This window comes from Myxocyprinus asiaticus, chromosome 24 (genome assembly GCF_019703515.2).
Source record: "Myxocyprinus asiaticus isolate MX2 ecotype Aquarium Trade chromosome 24, UBuf_Myxa_2, whole genome shotgun sequence".
Lineage (NCBI taxonomy): Eukaryota > Metazoa > Chordata > Actinopteri > Cypriniformes > Catostomidae > Myxocyprinus > Myxocyprinus asiaticus.
Window position 1 is genome coordinate 21,663,553 of NC_059367.1, and position 14,841 is coordinate 21,678,393.

The 14,841-nt window shown below is 36.9% G+C and overlaps 2 protein-coding genes across 9 annotated transcripts in view; both read right to left on the reverse strand.

Annotated features, from left to right (window-relative positions):
• Window positions 1-1,039: 1,039 nt before the first annotated feature.
• On the reverse strand, window positions 1,040-7,635 carry tmem51a (transmembrane protein 51a). Of its 3 annotated transcripts, XM_051652508.1 has the most exons (4): window positions 5,021-6,034; window positions 4,829-4,883; window positions 4,250-4,718; window positions 1,040-2,967 (listed from the first exon to the last, which is right to left on the reverse strand). In XM_051652508.1, the coding sequence occupies exons 3-4, from the start codon at window positions 4,603-4,605 to the stop codon at window positions 2,565-2,567; spliced, it is 759 nt and encodes a 252-aa protein (XP_051508468.1). In that variant the 5' UTR covers window positions 4,606-4,718; window positions 4,829-4,883; window positions 5,021-6,034; the 3' UTR covers window positions 1,040-2,564. The 3 variants fall into 3 exon arrangements, with proteins under 3 accessions (XP_051508468.1, XP_051508470.1, XP_051508469.1); XM_051652510.1 differs by lacking the exons at window positions 4,829-4,883; window positions 5,021-6,034 and adding an exon at window positions 6,481-7,635; XM_051652509.1 differs by having other exon boundaries at window positions 4,829-6,034.
• A 344-nt stretch (window positions 7,636-7,979) lies between these two features.
• Window positions 7,980-14,841, reverse strand: part of kazna (kazrin, periplakin interacting protein a) — a 50,425-nt gene continuing 43,563 nt past the window's right edge. For all 6 annotated transcript variants that reach the window (XM_051652498.1, XM_051652497.1, XM_051652496.1 and 3 more), the window contains 5 exons: window positions 13,182-13,413; window positions 12,834-12,935; window positions 12,014-12,180; window positions 10,824-10,944; window positions 7,980-10,231 (listed from right to left, as the gene is read on the reverse strand). In XM_051652498.1, the coding sequence (XP_051508458.1) occupies window positions 10,076-10,231; window positions 10,824-10,944; window positions 12,014-12,180; window positions 12,834-12,935; window positions 13,182-13,413 (778 nt within the window). In that variant the 3' untranslated portion in view covers window positions 7,980-10,075. The remainder of the gene's footprint in view (window positions 10,232-10,823; window positions 10,945-12,013; window positions 12,181-12,833; window positions 12,936-13,181; window positions 13,414-14,841) is intronic.

The following is a 14,841-nucleotide window of genomic DNA, read 5'->3' on the forward strand; positions in this document are numbered from 1 at the left end:
TTCAACGAAACTCTTTTCAACTTCTTGGTCAGACAGTTATTTATTTATGCTGATCTTTAGGCCGAGTTAAGACAGACATAACAGGGTGAAAAATATAGTAACTAGGAAAATCTCAAACCAGTGATCGCGTTTTGCTTTCTGCACCACATTTCAGACAAATTCATACACTGGATATCGGATTCGATTGGAAGTTATTAGGTTAAAAAGTACATTTGCAAGAGTAAGTGATTGGGGTTGTGGGTTGTGTAGCCCATATTCAACGCAATGCAGTACATCTTTTCACAGTCTTGTGCAATATTTGAAAGCGTTTCTGTGATTGAAGTATTGCAGTTTTATTTGCAACTGAATCAAAGTGCACTAACATTTACTGTAGTCACCCAGCCTGTCGATAGCTGATGAGGAGCTGTACTTTACGATTATTAAGTCCGTTTTTACACAACTGATCCACTAGGTGGAGCATTTGAGTCATCCACAAGTCCAAATATGTCATGGTTAGGGTGAAGTAAAGATGCACTCTGTTTACACTGAAACTTGGTGGCATGGATGCATGCAGCATCATTCAAACACAGTAGTTTTCAGGTACAGATGCCATTGTAGAAATTCACTATTCACAGTCAGCCAAGATGAATTTAATTCATAACTGAAAGTATCAGATAACAGAGCAGTTACTGTGATTAAAGGAGTAGAATTCAGCTGGTCATGTGATCCTTACCTGGCAGCCCCCATGAGGGGACCCTTTTCATGTAGAATAAAACAGCTTTTAAATAGTGACTGATATAAGTCTTCATCTCATTTGAGTGCTGAATGATTTTATGCATGTTTCAAAATTACTATTAATTTCTTTAGAAATAAAAAATGATCAGGGAAAAAAATACTGAGTGCACCTTTAAAAACATTTACAATTCAAATGTTACAATTTACAATTCTACATCTTTTTATTTTTCCTGTTGTGGGTGACATCAACTGTATAAAAAGAATTCCACAAGTATCAATTATTCATTTTATTATTAAAATGATTCATATAAACATTAATACTTTTAGCAGAGGAAATTATTTAAAAGATGGAATTATCTCTCTCTCTCACACACACACACACACGCACTATTTTCCAGTGTGATGATACCTTTTATTTTTTTTACATATTAGATAAAATTGATGTTAATACCAAACCTTTTTTATTTCTCATACAATAATAGATTACAATAGAAAATATCATATATTACAAAATAAAATAAATCAGCACAAAAACACAAGACAGATCATTAAATTGCACAATGAGATTCGCCAACTGAACTGTAGTTTCATCAGCAAAAAAATCCAGAAAATGAAAATGTTTTAAATGATAACCAGCTGCAGATATGTCTGTATGCTGATGTGAAAATTCAGGAGTGTTTAACGCAGCTAATATAAGTGAACAGAGATGACGGGGAGCTTGAACTCACTAGGGGCAGATGCCACAGCAGCCCTGTGAGAAACACAGATCTCATCACACAAATCAAAAAAAAATAAAATAAATAAATAAAGGAATGAAAAGATTGAGTGTTTGTGCATACAAGTTTGTGAAATAGGGAGACAAGGAACTCTCTTTGTCTGGGTATATGTGCTTGTGAGAGTGTGATATAGCAGGCAGCTGCAGGGTCAAAAAGCCTCTCTATGTAGTAAGCCATGGATAAATATACATAATGATGACCTCACAGTCTGACACTCTAGCAACAAGGCCCAGAATAAGAGCAATCATTCACAAAACTTAGCAAATTAAAGGGATATTTCACCCCATAAATTTACTTTCCCTCAATGTTTCTCCCAACCCCATATGACTTTCTGCTGTGTAACACAATCAGAGATGTAATGTAGAACGTTTGCGACTGACAACAACAGTCAACATTCACTTTCGTTGTTGCACAGAATGTGTTTTTTCTTTTTTTTTCCCCGTTTTCTTTTTGTGAACTAACCCTTTACAGCAAACACACATACTACAGGTAAATGTATGGAAAATACAAAAACATCATTAGCACTCACACCCAGCAGCCACAGAACACACACACAAACACACTTTAGTGCAAAAAAAAAAAAAAAAACAGTGCTGATGAGATTCACAGTTTGACATCTGATCATTCTTGGCCCTATGAAAGGTCTGGACAGCTCGAATGCTGAATTTCAAGTTTACCACCAATAACATTACAGGCCTGTGGGCTGTAAAGTTTTCTATAACAATACCAGCAGTTGTTCAGTAAACAGTTGTCAAAAGTCCAGTTCAGTTTCAGTCCAATTGTAGGATCACCATTAAATGCTGTTTGACAGGCTTTTCCATCATCTGCTCTGTCATATGACAACTAAGTTTGCAAAACAAGAAATGTACAGCAAAGATAGGAAGACAACATGAAGACTCTCCATTCTATGGGAATGTAAAACAGAGCAACCAGAGACACCTATTACATTCACACACTACTATACCACTTCCATAATCCTCAGACAGTACCACATTTTTGTTTAGAGAAGTAGCATGCAGTAAGGAATTTGCAATTCTGTACTAGAGTGTTTCATGTTGGAAGTAGGCACACTTCTTACTGTGGTTTGTTTGGAAGTAGTGGTGGAGGTTTATCGTCATAATGTGGGGGTGGTGTGAGGGGTTCGATGGTGAACACATAGCTCTGTGGGGCATCACTTAAGCTCTTCCTTCTTATATTCTCTGATTTGATGCATCGCATTTTTAGGGGAATCAGCTTGCTACCGGGATGGCTCTTTCTGCGGCCGCCCGCTCCAGTGCTGGGGTCGGTTTGAGAAGAATGTCTGCGTGCCTGGTTTGAACCATCTTCCAAGGCAAGTTGATGTTCCATAAGCTCCTCATAGGCTGGAAGCTGGGTGGTGCTGTTGTTCCGCAGAGATGACTGACTGATGGGGTACTGACCACTCTCAACCACCTCCTCATAACTGGGAACCATGTAACTCTGAGCTAACTGCTCCGCCCTACACAGACGACACATAAATAATTACATATGTACAACCGTACACAACATTTGCAATCATCTTGACGTCATTACAGGGATAGTTTTTGTCCATACAATGTAAGTCAATGGTTCTAAAACTTTCAAGCTCCAAAATGCACTTAAAGGCAGCATGCAAGTAATCCATATGACCCGAGTGGTTAAATCCATGTCTTCTGAAGCAATACGAAAAGCAATTGCTTTTGGTAAGAAACAGACCAAAATTCCTTATTCACTCTAATTCTTGACATCCCCAGTGTCCTCTGTGTGTTCATGAGAGTTCATTCACACATTTCCACAAGCCTGACACATGTGCAGAGTGCTGCACACAAACCAGACACAGTGTTGCTAGGTATGAGGTTTTCACGCCCAGTTGGGCTATATTGAAAATGCAGACGCGAGTTAAAATGGGGTTTTGAATGAAATTTTTTGGGACACTATTAAAATGTATCGCAGTCACCAAAAGGTTAATGATAAACATTAAAAAATGAAAATGCAAAGTTTTATTGTTGTATAATGATACCGGGACCTGGCAAACGTGTGCAGGTCAAAGAATCACCGTCTTGAACCCTGCACTGTGTTCCAATCCGGCCAGAAATCAAGATTTTGACTTCAGACTCACCCAAAACAGAAGACGTGGATTTAACCACTCGAGTTTTTTGCTGCATTTAAATGATAGTTCACCCAAAAATGAAAATGATCACATCATTTACTCACCCTCATGCCATCACAGATATGTATGACTTACTTTCTTCTGCTGAACACAAATATTTTTAGAAGAATATCTCAGCTCTGTAGTTCTATACAATGCAAGTGAATGGTGACCAGAACTCCAATGCTTTTGCATTGTATGAACCTACAGAGCTGAGATATCCTTCTAAAAATCTTTGTTTGTGTTCAGCAGAAGAAAGAATGTCAAACACATCTGTGATGACATGAAGTTGAGTAAATGATGAGAGGATTATCATTTTTTGGTAAACAAACCCTTTAAGTCCTTTTTGGAGCTCGAAAATTTTGGAGCCCATTGACTTACATTGAACAGACAAAAACATCTTTAAATCCTACAAAAAAAAAAAAAAAAAAAAAAAAAAAAAACATTCTGTTCAGCAGAAGAAAGTAAGTCATATGAGTTTGAGATGGTATGAGGGTGAGTAAATGATGACGGAATTATAATTTTTGGGTGAACAATCCCTTTAATAGTTGCATTTACGGTGTATGCGCATATTCAACTACATGTGGGTGTGTATTTAAATAAGTGTACTTACATAGCCCTCTCCTGTGCGTTTGCGTTGCTGGCTTCCTGTCCCCTGGACGCTCGCCGTTTGTTCCGTATGCTCAGACACACAGAGAGCAACAGCAAAGCAATGCCTCCTCCGACCAGCACAAAAGCCACGGATGAGGTGTCCCGAACTTGACTAGGCTCAATGCCTGGTCTGGAGCTATTCCCAGCTGACCCTGACGGCACCACGCTCCACACAATCATGACAATCCCTAGGGCTATGAGGCCCACACCCAGCGTGGCAGTAGCATACTGTGCCCCAGAGTTACTGCTACTGCTGCTGCCTCTGCTTGGGCTGGGTAGGGTCTGGTCGCTGTAGGACATACTTCCAAACCTCACCATGAACCAAGGCTTGAATCTCTTTTTCTGTGCCTGTCAAAGTGAGCTCAGTCTTCTCATTTTCTTCCCTGCAAAGGTTTCTTCTGTCTGTGAAGGAATGTCTTGCTCTCCCAAGTCTGTGAACAAATAAACAAATAAAGCCGATTTAGCGAACATCAAAAAGCGAGTGGAAAATCAGACAGACTTTCATAAAGGTGTTCCAGGAAAATATCATATAAACACTCACAAATCTAGCAATAAATGTCAGCAATCATCCATAAAGCCTCTGCCTTTCCCAAAACCTGTGTGAAAATAATGTAACAGTCACCAGGTCTGCAGTTGAGAAGTGATAAGGCTTTTATCATATTTACTGCCTACACACACACACACACACACACACACACACCGGTGGGTATGTTGGAATTGCTCAACTTCCTACCTTGAGATTAAGCAGGTGTACCTCCAGCTGAGCTTTGGTTACAGGTGCACGAAAATGGAAGAAAGAGTTTAATTCAAGAGTGAAGCGACAGAGTTCACTGCTTTCTGGAACAGACAGATTTTAATGATATTTAATCTGTCTTCTCTAAGGGGGTTAACATTAGAGTGAAGTCCAGGCAGCCAGTTTAAAAAACAAAAACAAAGGACCTTTACTGACAATGTGTTATTGTTTAATAGTCACTCACCCCTGTTGAAAATAACAGCTTAAGCAAGCTGGTTTTAGCAGGTTTAAGATGTCTCCCAACCTGACAACAAGCCAAATGACCTGGCTGGGAAACCAGCTAAGACCAACCAACCATCTTAGGCTGGTTTTAACAGTTTTTTCTTTCTTTCTTTCTTTCTTTCTGCAGGGACACTAAAAACTAAATAATACAGTGCTGTGTCATGCATACACAGTTCCTGGCACTGGCTGTCTGTACAAGCAGGTCTGGCGTTCTTACCGCACCCATAATCATTTCTCAGCAAGGAAGCAATATTAGTCCAACTTTCAGATCAATGTAAATATATGCTCTAATAGCACAGGTGCTTTATTATGGCAACTATTTACTTCTCAAAAGTCATCAGTGACTCAAAAGTTAAGATGTGTATAGAAAAATATGGACAGTTACTCGTGAGTCCTGTGTTTGTGTCTTACAGAGCAGAGGGTTCTCCATTCATAGACCAAATTTCAGGTAGTTGGATGTTCTTGACCTCCAGGGCTGGAATTATACAGTTTCTTCAGATATGACTTGTTGAATGTCATTTCTTTTATAAAGAATGGGTGACCGAATAAATACAAAACATAGGATTCATTGAGCACGTCTAAGCATGCCGGCAGATCATGATAATGGAGACGTGCTGGGGAATGGCAGGAAATCCTCGTCTTTCTAAAAACTCACTGAAGACTAGATCAGGCAAAAGAGTGCCACTAAAAACTCCCAGTACACGTACATACTTATATTATGTCAGATGGTAACTGTATTATAAAGTGAACACACACACACACACACACACACACACACACACACACACACACACACACACACACACACAAAATCAGTAAGCACTCACGACTGAAATGTATCAATTATTTTCTGACTGAATCTCAATGGGAACATAATAAAATATGTTTAAATGTTTATTTACATATCATTTATTCCACACGCTAGACACACAATCAAATGAAGAAATGCAAACACAGAGCAGCAGTAACTGTTAACAATCGTCACATCTAAAAACAGTGACAAACACATTTTGTTGGTGAAAACATTACAAATTTGGGATACAGGGATACATCTAAAACTACGCGCACATTACTTACGGCTGAGAGCACGAAACTGCGCGATATCATAAAGCTAAATAACAAAAGCTCCAAGAAAACGAGTCAAACTTCAGATTCCCCGAGACTGTCGTGAGCCTTACCATGAAAACTTCCTTGCAGAATCAGTGTTTTTGGAGACGCAGATCGGTTAGACGTTGTATTTAAGAAAATGTCAAGAAAAACATCCAATAAAGCACACATACACTGGAGTATCTGCATACATTCCTAAACGAAGTGAACTTGCTGTTACTGTGGCCTTTACTATGAACCACAAACATACATCTTCCTGTCCCTTCAGTTCAGAATTAACCCCTTTTACGGACCTATTCGTGCTCTTAACTGCCCCACCCATGTGTTTTGAGTGGTAAAAAAGAAAAAAAGAAAAAAAGAAAATACTTTCCCTTGACATTGAGAACCTTTTGAAATGTTATACGTTTTAAATGCAATGCACATAGGTCAATTGTTAATTGAATAAATGAAGATAGACACTCAAGAAGCACACTACATACTAAAACGGGGCTAAAGGCCCCTCCGGGGTAAAAGGCACTTTTGATTTTATATTCTCCCAAAACACTTAACAGCAACAAAAACTGCCACAATACTTTCCTTAACACCTGTTAGTCTCTATACACTGCAAAATATTCCTGATCCATGAGATCATTGCCTGCAAATGTCTAAAGTTTGATTTTGTGGCAATTTAATCTAATATTGAATCAATTTTTAAATGTTGCAAATGTATGTAACTAATGAGAATCCCTGAAATTATCACATTTATTTTGAGACAAAATATGAATATATAATATTCCGTTTTGTTTAAAGTTGGAGTATGTAATTTCTACGACACTAGCGCCACTGAACGGAATTGCAAAAATACGCCCCTTGCCTGCAGATGTTCAAACTGTCAGATAGTCCCGCCCCCAACTCATGCCGTTGAGTGCGCGGGCAGAGTGCGCGGAGGTAGCCAGATACGTAGTTAGACAGGCAGGTAGGCCATCCAATCATTGCATTCGAGCAGAATGATATGATTGGACGGGCCTTTTACTGGCCTGTGACAGCCACCGAAAATGGATTTTTTGTTTTGTTTTTTAGTATCAGAGCACTTGATTTATTGATTGTTGTCAGGATGCAAAGAGACATTCAACCAGTATAACGAAAAAATGCTTCTGGTATAAATCGCATACTCTAGCTCTAGTTGACATATTTTGCCCTGTATTTACACAATATCAGTATAATCCCTCTGGGGTCTTTTTACCTCAAATGTGGGGGGCATTTTCCCCAAAAGTCCCTTTTTTAAAAAAAAAAAAAAAGGAAAAAAAAAAAAAAGAATTTATATCAAAACAACCTTCAGTTATTATTTATTTTCACATATCTTAATACACTTTGTGAACAGAAAAAAAAAGAAAAAAAGCCAATTTTCCTTAAGGTGTACCTTTAGCCCCGCTGAACCCTAATCTAGATCAAATTCTATTTTACATAAAAACATAAACACTAATATACAACCAGGGTTTCGAGTTTCATAACTGATTATACAACCAGGAGGAATCTGTTTGACAGCCTTGCAAAACTTGTCATTAATTATCATCAAACTTTCCATACTGTATTTCTGTTTTTTTTTTTTTTTTTTTTTTTTTTTTTGCTTGCACTGTACCAGAATCAATTGGTAAGCTTTAGGATGATTGAAGAACTTTTGGTATGCTGACAAGAATTTATGTCCCTGCAGGAGAGCATGTAATCTCATAAATATGGGACTTATTTACCACAGCACTGAAGAGAATCTGGACAATTCATGTTAGATCACCTGGCGGCACCCACATAAATACAGTATGTCTATCAGGATTCACTCAAACACATACTGAAAATTCCTAGAGCAGAACAAACGCTCATCAGTATTTAACTACTTTATGGGCAGTTATGAATCTGGCACTGTTTATGATGCCGGACAAAGGTTCAACATATAGGCAAGGTGCTGTGGTCATTACTGTGGTTAAGCTACGGAACGGCATGCTACAATACACAGAACAGGGAGAACTCTGATATGTATTATGTATTTTCTTAGTATGATAAAGTACTTTATTAATCCTGTGTGGGAAATTGTGGGTACTGCAAATATGACCTGTAATAAATTGCTGTAGAAATATGTGGAATCAGAACAAAGACTTAACAACAACTTACAGCAAATGGATGAACAAAAGCACCACCTGAAAGATTTGTTTTTTGATTTATTGTGCTTGGATACATGGGGCAGAAATGCAGGAGGGAAGAATTAAATTTAAAGGGATAGTTCACCCTGAAATGAAAATTATGTCATCATTTACTCACTCGCATGTTGTTCCAAACCCGTATGGCTTTCTTTTTTCTATGGAACAAAACAGAGAGATGTTATGCAGAATGTTAGTCTTAGTCACTGTTCACTTTCATGCATTGAAAAAATATGCAATAAATGTGAATAGTGACTGAGGCTAAAATTCTGCCTAACATGTCTTATTGCTTCATGGAAGACAGAAACCAATATGGGTTTGGAACAGCATGAGGATGAGTAAATAATGACAGATTGTGTGTGTTTGTGTGTGTGTGTGTGTGTGTGTGTGTGTGTGTGTGTGTGTGTGAACCATCCCTTTAAAACCAAATGGAGAACATGATGAACTGAATCTTGGCTTCCGCCTAAAGTAATTACAGTAAACATATGTGCTTCATTTTAAACTGCTTTGATAAGTCGCCTGCCATACTTGATATTTCAATGTAAATCTGTCATATCTTTGATCTTTCCAAACTTGTTCACTGAATGCAAGCAGCAGTAGAGACAGCTGTGCCTCTTTGACCTTCACTTTCAACATATCCTTCTCACTAACTCAACAAATTAGCAAGATACAACTTACTAATGTACATGACCTTGGGGTTGATTGTAGCATACTAGAAATATATACACGATATTGGGTTTTGTGATTTACAGCTGGGCCCCTAAAAGTAGCAGGTAGGGCTATAGTCAAATTTAAAGAAATTTTATATTATTCAAAACATGCAATGTGATTGGGTAAAATACCATATTATCACTGTGTTCATGTGCAAAAGCAATTATTCCTTGGTTGGTCACAAAGCACCTTACAGTTACAGTATAGTGAGTGTATGTATACTGCTTTGGATAAAATATTTGTTAAATGATACTTGAAGAAAAATCTCATGCTATTTACTTGGCATCATCTTAAGATCACAGGACTAATTAATCTCTGAACCTGGTATTAGGTTGACATGAACTTCATTAATGTAAATTTACAAAATTCATATATATTCAACTACATTATACATTACAATGTAGTAGTATATTATGTAGTTGTAAAACTGATGTTCTAACAGTTTATTTTCTAAAATAAACACATTCAATCTAAAAATATTCATTTTATTGAGAAGTTCCAACGTATACACGATTTTCATTGTGGAGATCTAAACCGATAAATGAATGCTTTGTGTGTATTTGCTATTTCAAATGTGATATTAACACTCTCACTTTGAGACAAATAAGTCTATACTAACAATGACATAAGGCTTACAACATGTTGCCAAGACCATCATGGGCAAACAGAGAGTCCAAGCTTGTTTTCTGAAAAAAATGAACTTTCATCAAAAAATAAAACAACATCTCCCCATTTGGGAGCAATAAGAAAGAGTCCTGTATTACAACAGTGTTCTTGATAGAAGGGCTCAGACATTGGTGAGCTCAGTAGCAGAAAAATGTCGAACTGGGTAGCGCTCTCTTTGCAGTGAGACCTCCTGAAGTCCATTCCTTGGAAATGATCCAGACCTGTTCAGGTGACTGTTCTTCCATCCAGTTAAATTCTCTGGGCTTAGACCAAGCTGCTGATGTAGGAAGAAATGGATCCATCAGATTCCTGATTCATTGGTTCACCGAACCTTTTGAATTTGACTTTTAAGAATTATTCAAGCAGTTACACAAATCTTCACTCTCTGTAGGTGCATTGTAACTGAGAACATCACTTGAAGGAAAAGCACATAGATCTTGAAAAGAGAACACCGAGAATGTTTGTGCAAAAAGATTTAAGGATAGATCAAATCTAAGTTTTTTATGATTGGCTTTGAGGGATTTGGGGGACTTTAGAGTTTCAGATTAGAGTTTAATGGTGAATTTTATATGTTATGCACAAAGACAGTACAACAAATACTACCATGATGCAATACTTCACCATTTAAATTATAAATCTTTTATTCGCTTACAGAAATGAAAATTAGATTTATTTATTTTTATTAATTAATTTTTTTTGTTTTTTGTTTTTTTTGCTTTATGGTAATGTAAAATATCTTTTTTGATGTTGGGGCGAAATATAACCCAGGCAATGTACTTGACAGGTTTTTTGAGATTTATACTTTTTTTTTTCTTTTTTTTTTTTGAGGGTTAGGTTAAAGAATTTACAATTCAGGTTTAATGTTCTACCTTCTCCCTCCTTAAAGACTGTTGATCATCATGGCAACTGGGTGATGAGCTTCTTAGAGAACTTCGCCGGTGTAGTGTCGGTGGAGTTCCCAAAGGTTCAACTTCCTGGTCAAGTCCTGCCCTGATTTGATACAATAATATGTTGAAACAATTGCTCCACTGGGCTGTCTCTTTATCTTGTATGACAATATATTCACAGAGACATCATTTTATAGAGATGTGCAGTGTTTTGTTAACCCTTAAATGCATAGCTTGGGTCTTTAGTGACCCGGAACCTAATTCCACCCCCTGTACCTCATCCTTTTTTTTTTGCCCACTAGTATTCCTCAATCTATCTCATATAAATAGTGTAACACACACACACACACAAAGCCAAAATAAAAAATAAAAAAAAAATAAAAAAAATAAACTTTAAAGTTTAAGTATCAAAAATGTATCATGCAAAAATGTATCAAAAAAATAGTATTTTTTTTTTTTTTTTTTTTTTTTTTTGTACTTCCATAAATTATATTTTGTTCATGATTATTTCATATCTATATAAGTTTACTATCACAGGATATCTTTTTTTTTTTGTCTATTACAAGAGAAATTGTACTATATTCATAGAAATAATACTATATCACGTTGATTTTCTGTGCAACAATGCAGTATCCCATATGCGTGTACACATACAGTACATAATATACATGCTATTTCTTACTCAAGGTGGCGCTGTATGGAATGAATTATGTGCCACTGGGATTTGAACATGAATTTATTTGAACATGTTTACTTGAACTTGAATGACATCAAACCTGAAATTCAAATGTACGTGGTTCGAATTCAGATTGTTAAGTTCAGATAAAAAAATGTAATACACTGATTAAGATTTGGGTAAATTTGACAAAGATATCCGGGGTACTCGGGAAGAGCAATCGAGCCTGTATGTAATCGAACTCCTTCTTGACCTATCACAACTTAGCTCACAGTTCATGATTAGAAAAGGAAGGGTCCGCTGTGAAATAGTGCCAACGTGGGATCATGGCTGAACGAGAGCTACCACCTCTCTCTAGCGTAAGTTACTTGTTCTGCCCTGATGCAAACTCCAGAAGTAATTAGTGTGATTGGTAAACAGGCTGTTTGAATGGTTAATGCATATTAACCATTAAAAATAGCTCCTCTCTCTGTCTCTCTCTCCTACTCTCTCTTACCTGGCTGCACTGACAAGGACCTTCATCTCTTCATTCAGGTGATGGCGCACCATGTGCTTGTTGCTTGAAATACATAAAGCCGTTGCCATGGTATCAGAGTTGAAGGAGGGATCCAACACCATGACGGCACCATGAACCCCACTATTTTGAAGATTGTCAGCAAACTCCTACAGTAAATAAACACACAAACACACTTTTTCCTTTCTGTGATGAACTATACACAAACACTTAAAGGAATATGTCATCAAAACATTACAATTCTGTCATTATTTAATCACCATCATGTTGTTCCAAACCCAAATGAGAAAACTTTTGAAGAATATCTTGGCCACTCTTTTCCATACATTGAAAGTGAATGGGGAATGAGTCTGATATAATACAAATTGGCAAAAAAGCACCATAAAAGCGGTCAAAATGATTCCTATATTCCTCTGTGCACTATATTCTTTTAAAGCCATGCAATTTTCAGTAAACAATGAAATACATTTTGGTCTGCTCCTTATAATTGCTATCATTTCACATCAGAAGACTTGGAATATAGAGCATGAGTCAAATGGACCACTTTTATGATACTTTTACTTCTCTTATGGAATTTTGGAGCACCACTCCACATTCACGCTCATTAAATGGAACAAATTGACCAGGATATTCTTTAAAAAGCACTTTTTGAGTTCCATGGAAGAAAGAAAACCATACATGAGGTTGAGCAAATAATGAAAATTAAAATTTTTGGTTGAACTATTCCTTTAATTCTTTCACTGTTAATACTGTTGTTATCTCTCTCTCTCTCTCTCTCTCTCTCTCTCTCTCTCACTCGTACCTTCAAATCAATCTCTTTAATCCATTTGATGATGCGATGACAAGTCCACACCACTGGATGTATGTTTTGATTTTCACACTCTGCTCGCCTGGATTGCAGAATCTGCAACAGAACATTATTACAATATGGCATCGTTTGTCATTTAGCTTTACTAAAGTGCCACATACAGTATATGACTCTTTTGCTCATGAGTAAAATGCTCAAACTAGTTTGTGATGTAAGTTTGTGTGTTGTTTTTCCTTCTTGGTAAGGTTTCGTGTCTGTGGGATTTCCCAATTTTACAAAGAGGTAACAGAGGTAGGAATGAGTCTTGGATTACCAGTGTGATGTGTGTGACTGTGTGTTTACCTCTTTGTCAAAGTTGAGAGAGTGTAGCAGCTGTATTCCCAGCAGCAGGCTGTTCTGATGGGCTTTTTTAGACACATGCAGATGTTTTTCTAAGTCAGTATGTGTAAGTGTACTCAGGAGACGTCCGTCCACCAGGTGATTGTGAAAAAACTGAGAGTACTGAGGGAGACCCACATCAGTCAGCCACGCCTGAGCAACCCAGTGATGATCCATGTCCGCTGCTTTAGAAAGCCTGACACACACACACACACACACACACACACACACACACACACACACAATACAAATAATAGGAATGAGTCTTGGCTGTTTTCAATCTTGCTTATAATTTCTGATTTTTAATCTGTGCTCAAATGTGCCACATGCGCACTACTGTTCAAAAGTTTTAGAACAAGAAATCTTTGTTCTTGAAAGAAATTGATGCTTCTGTTTACCAAGGATGCATTAAATTGATCAAGAACTACAGTAAAGACATTTTATAAATTTACAAATGACCCTTTTTTTATTTAAATATATGCTGTATTCTTCAAACATTCTGTTCATCCAAGAATCCTCTACTTGCAGAAATGCAGTTGTTTGTACTGTTTATTAAAGCTGAAAGTTTAGGACCTGTGAGGAGTCTGTTTCTCAAACTAGAGACTCTGATGTAGCCTACTTGTCCTCTTATTGTTGAGCCTCTGGGCCATCCACCTCCCTCTCTGGTTAGGTCCAGTTGACTTTCTTCTTTCAAAACAGTAGCCAACAAATATATATATATATTTTTTTTACATTTGAGGTTTACTGACTGTTGTGCCAAAGAAGATTAATTCAGGTACAAAATTACATAACATGTGTGTGCATATTGAGTTTATAAATACCCATGACTTGATTAGCACAATATTAGCCCTGAAGAACTAAGTTAAACTGTGCTTTCCCTCCCAAAATGGACACTATGGGGCAAAATGAAAGTTGAGCCACTAGCTGTAACAAATTTGTTCTAATTATTAACTTTTCTGATTATAATGTTTGCAATTAAAAAAAGGACCTGAAAGAGTGATTTTATTTTTCTGACAAATATTTTAATCCAGCTATAAGTTTGTATCAAAATAATTGTTCTAATATCTGTATTGTTTATAATGTTCGGAGTTAAAGAGGACCTAAAGGAGAGAGATTTTTTTTCTTTAGGTATTTACTGTAGGCTATCCGAAGTGACTGATGAAAATTGTTCCATCGTTTACTTGCATTATCAACCCTCAGTGTTAAAGAAAACAAGAGGAATGTAGGAGATTAAAATGAATGAATAAATAAACAGATTACAGATTTGAAATTTTCAACAATAATTTGTGGCATTTTAAAATCTATTTGTTAACTTACCTCCATATGGCTCATCTTACCCAGCTTATTCCTTACCTGAGGCAAGTTGTGTCAAGGAATCACATTTTTTTTAAAGGTTTTCTGTCATAGACTCATTTTTATAATATCAAGTGATAGCAGACACCTTGAAATAAAGGTTGCTCTATTCAGTTGCCCAGCATAGTCTCATATTCATTTGTCATAATACTACAATGTATACAATGCTTATACATCAACCAGGAACCGGAAGTGTCGCTTTCTTCCGTATTACACATCAGGCCTTTAACATTAATATCATGGTTATGTTTACACTCTGGGTAGGGTGAGG

Excerpts from the sequence above, each read along its gene's own strand:
- tmem51a (XM_051652510.1), bottom strand. The coding sequence starts at position 4,605 with ATGGTGAGGTTTGGAAGTATGTCCTACAGCGACCAGACCCTACCCAGC. Across the intron at positions 2,968-4,249 it reads AACGCACAGGAGAGGGCTAT|GGCGGAGCAGTTAGCTCAGA; the intron begins GTAAGTACACTT and ends TCGTCTGTGTAG.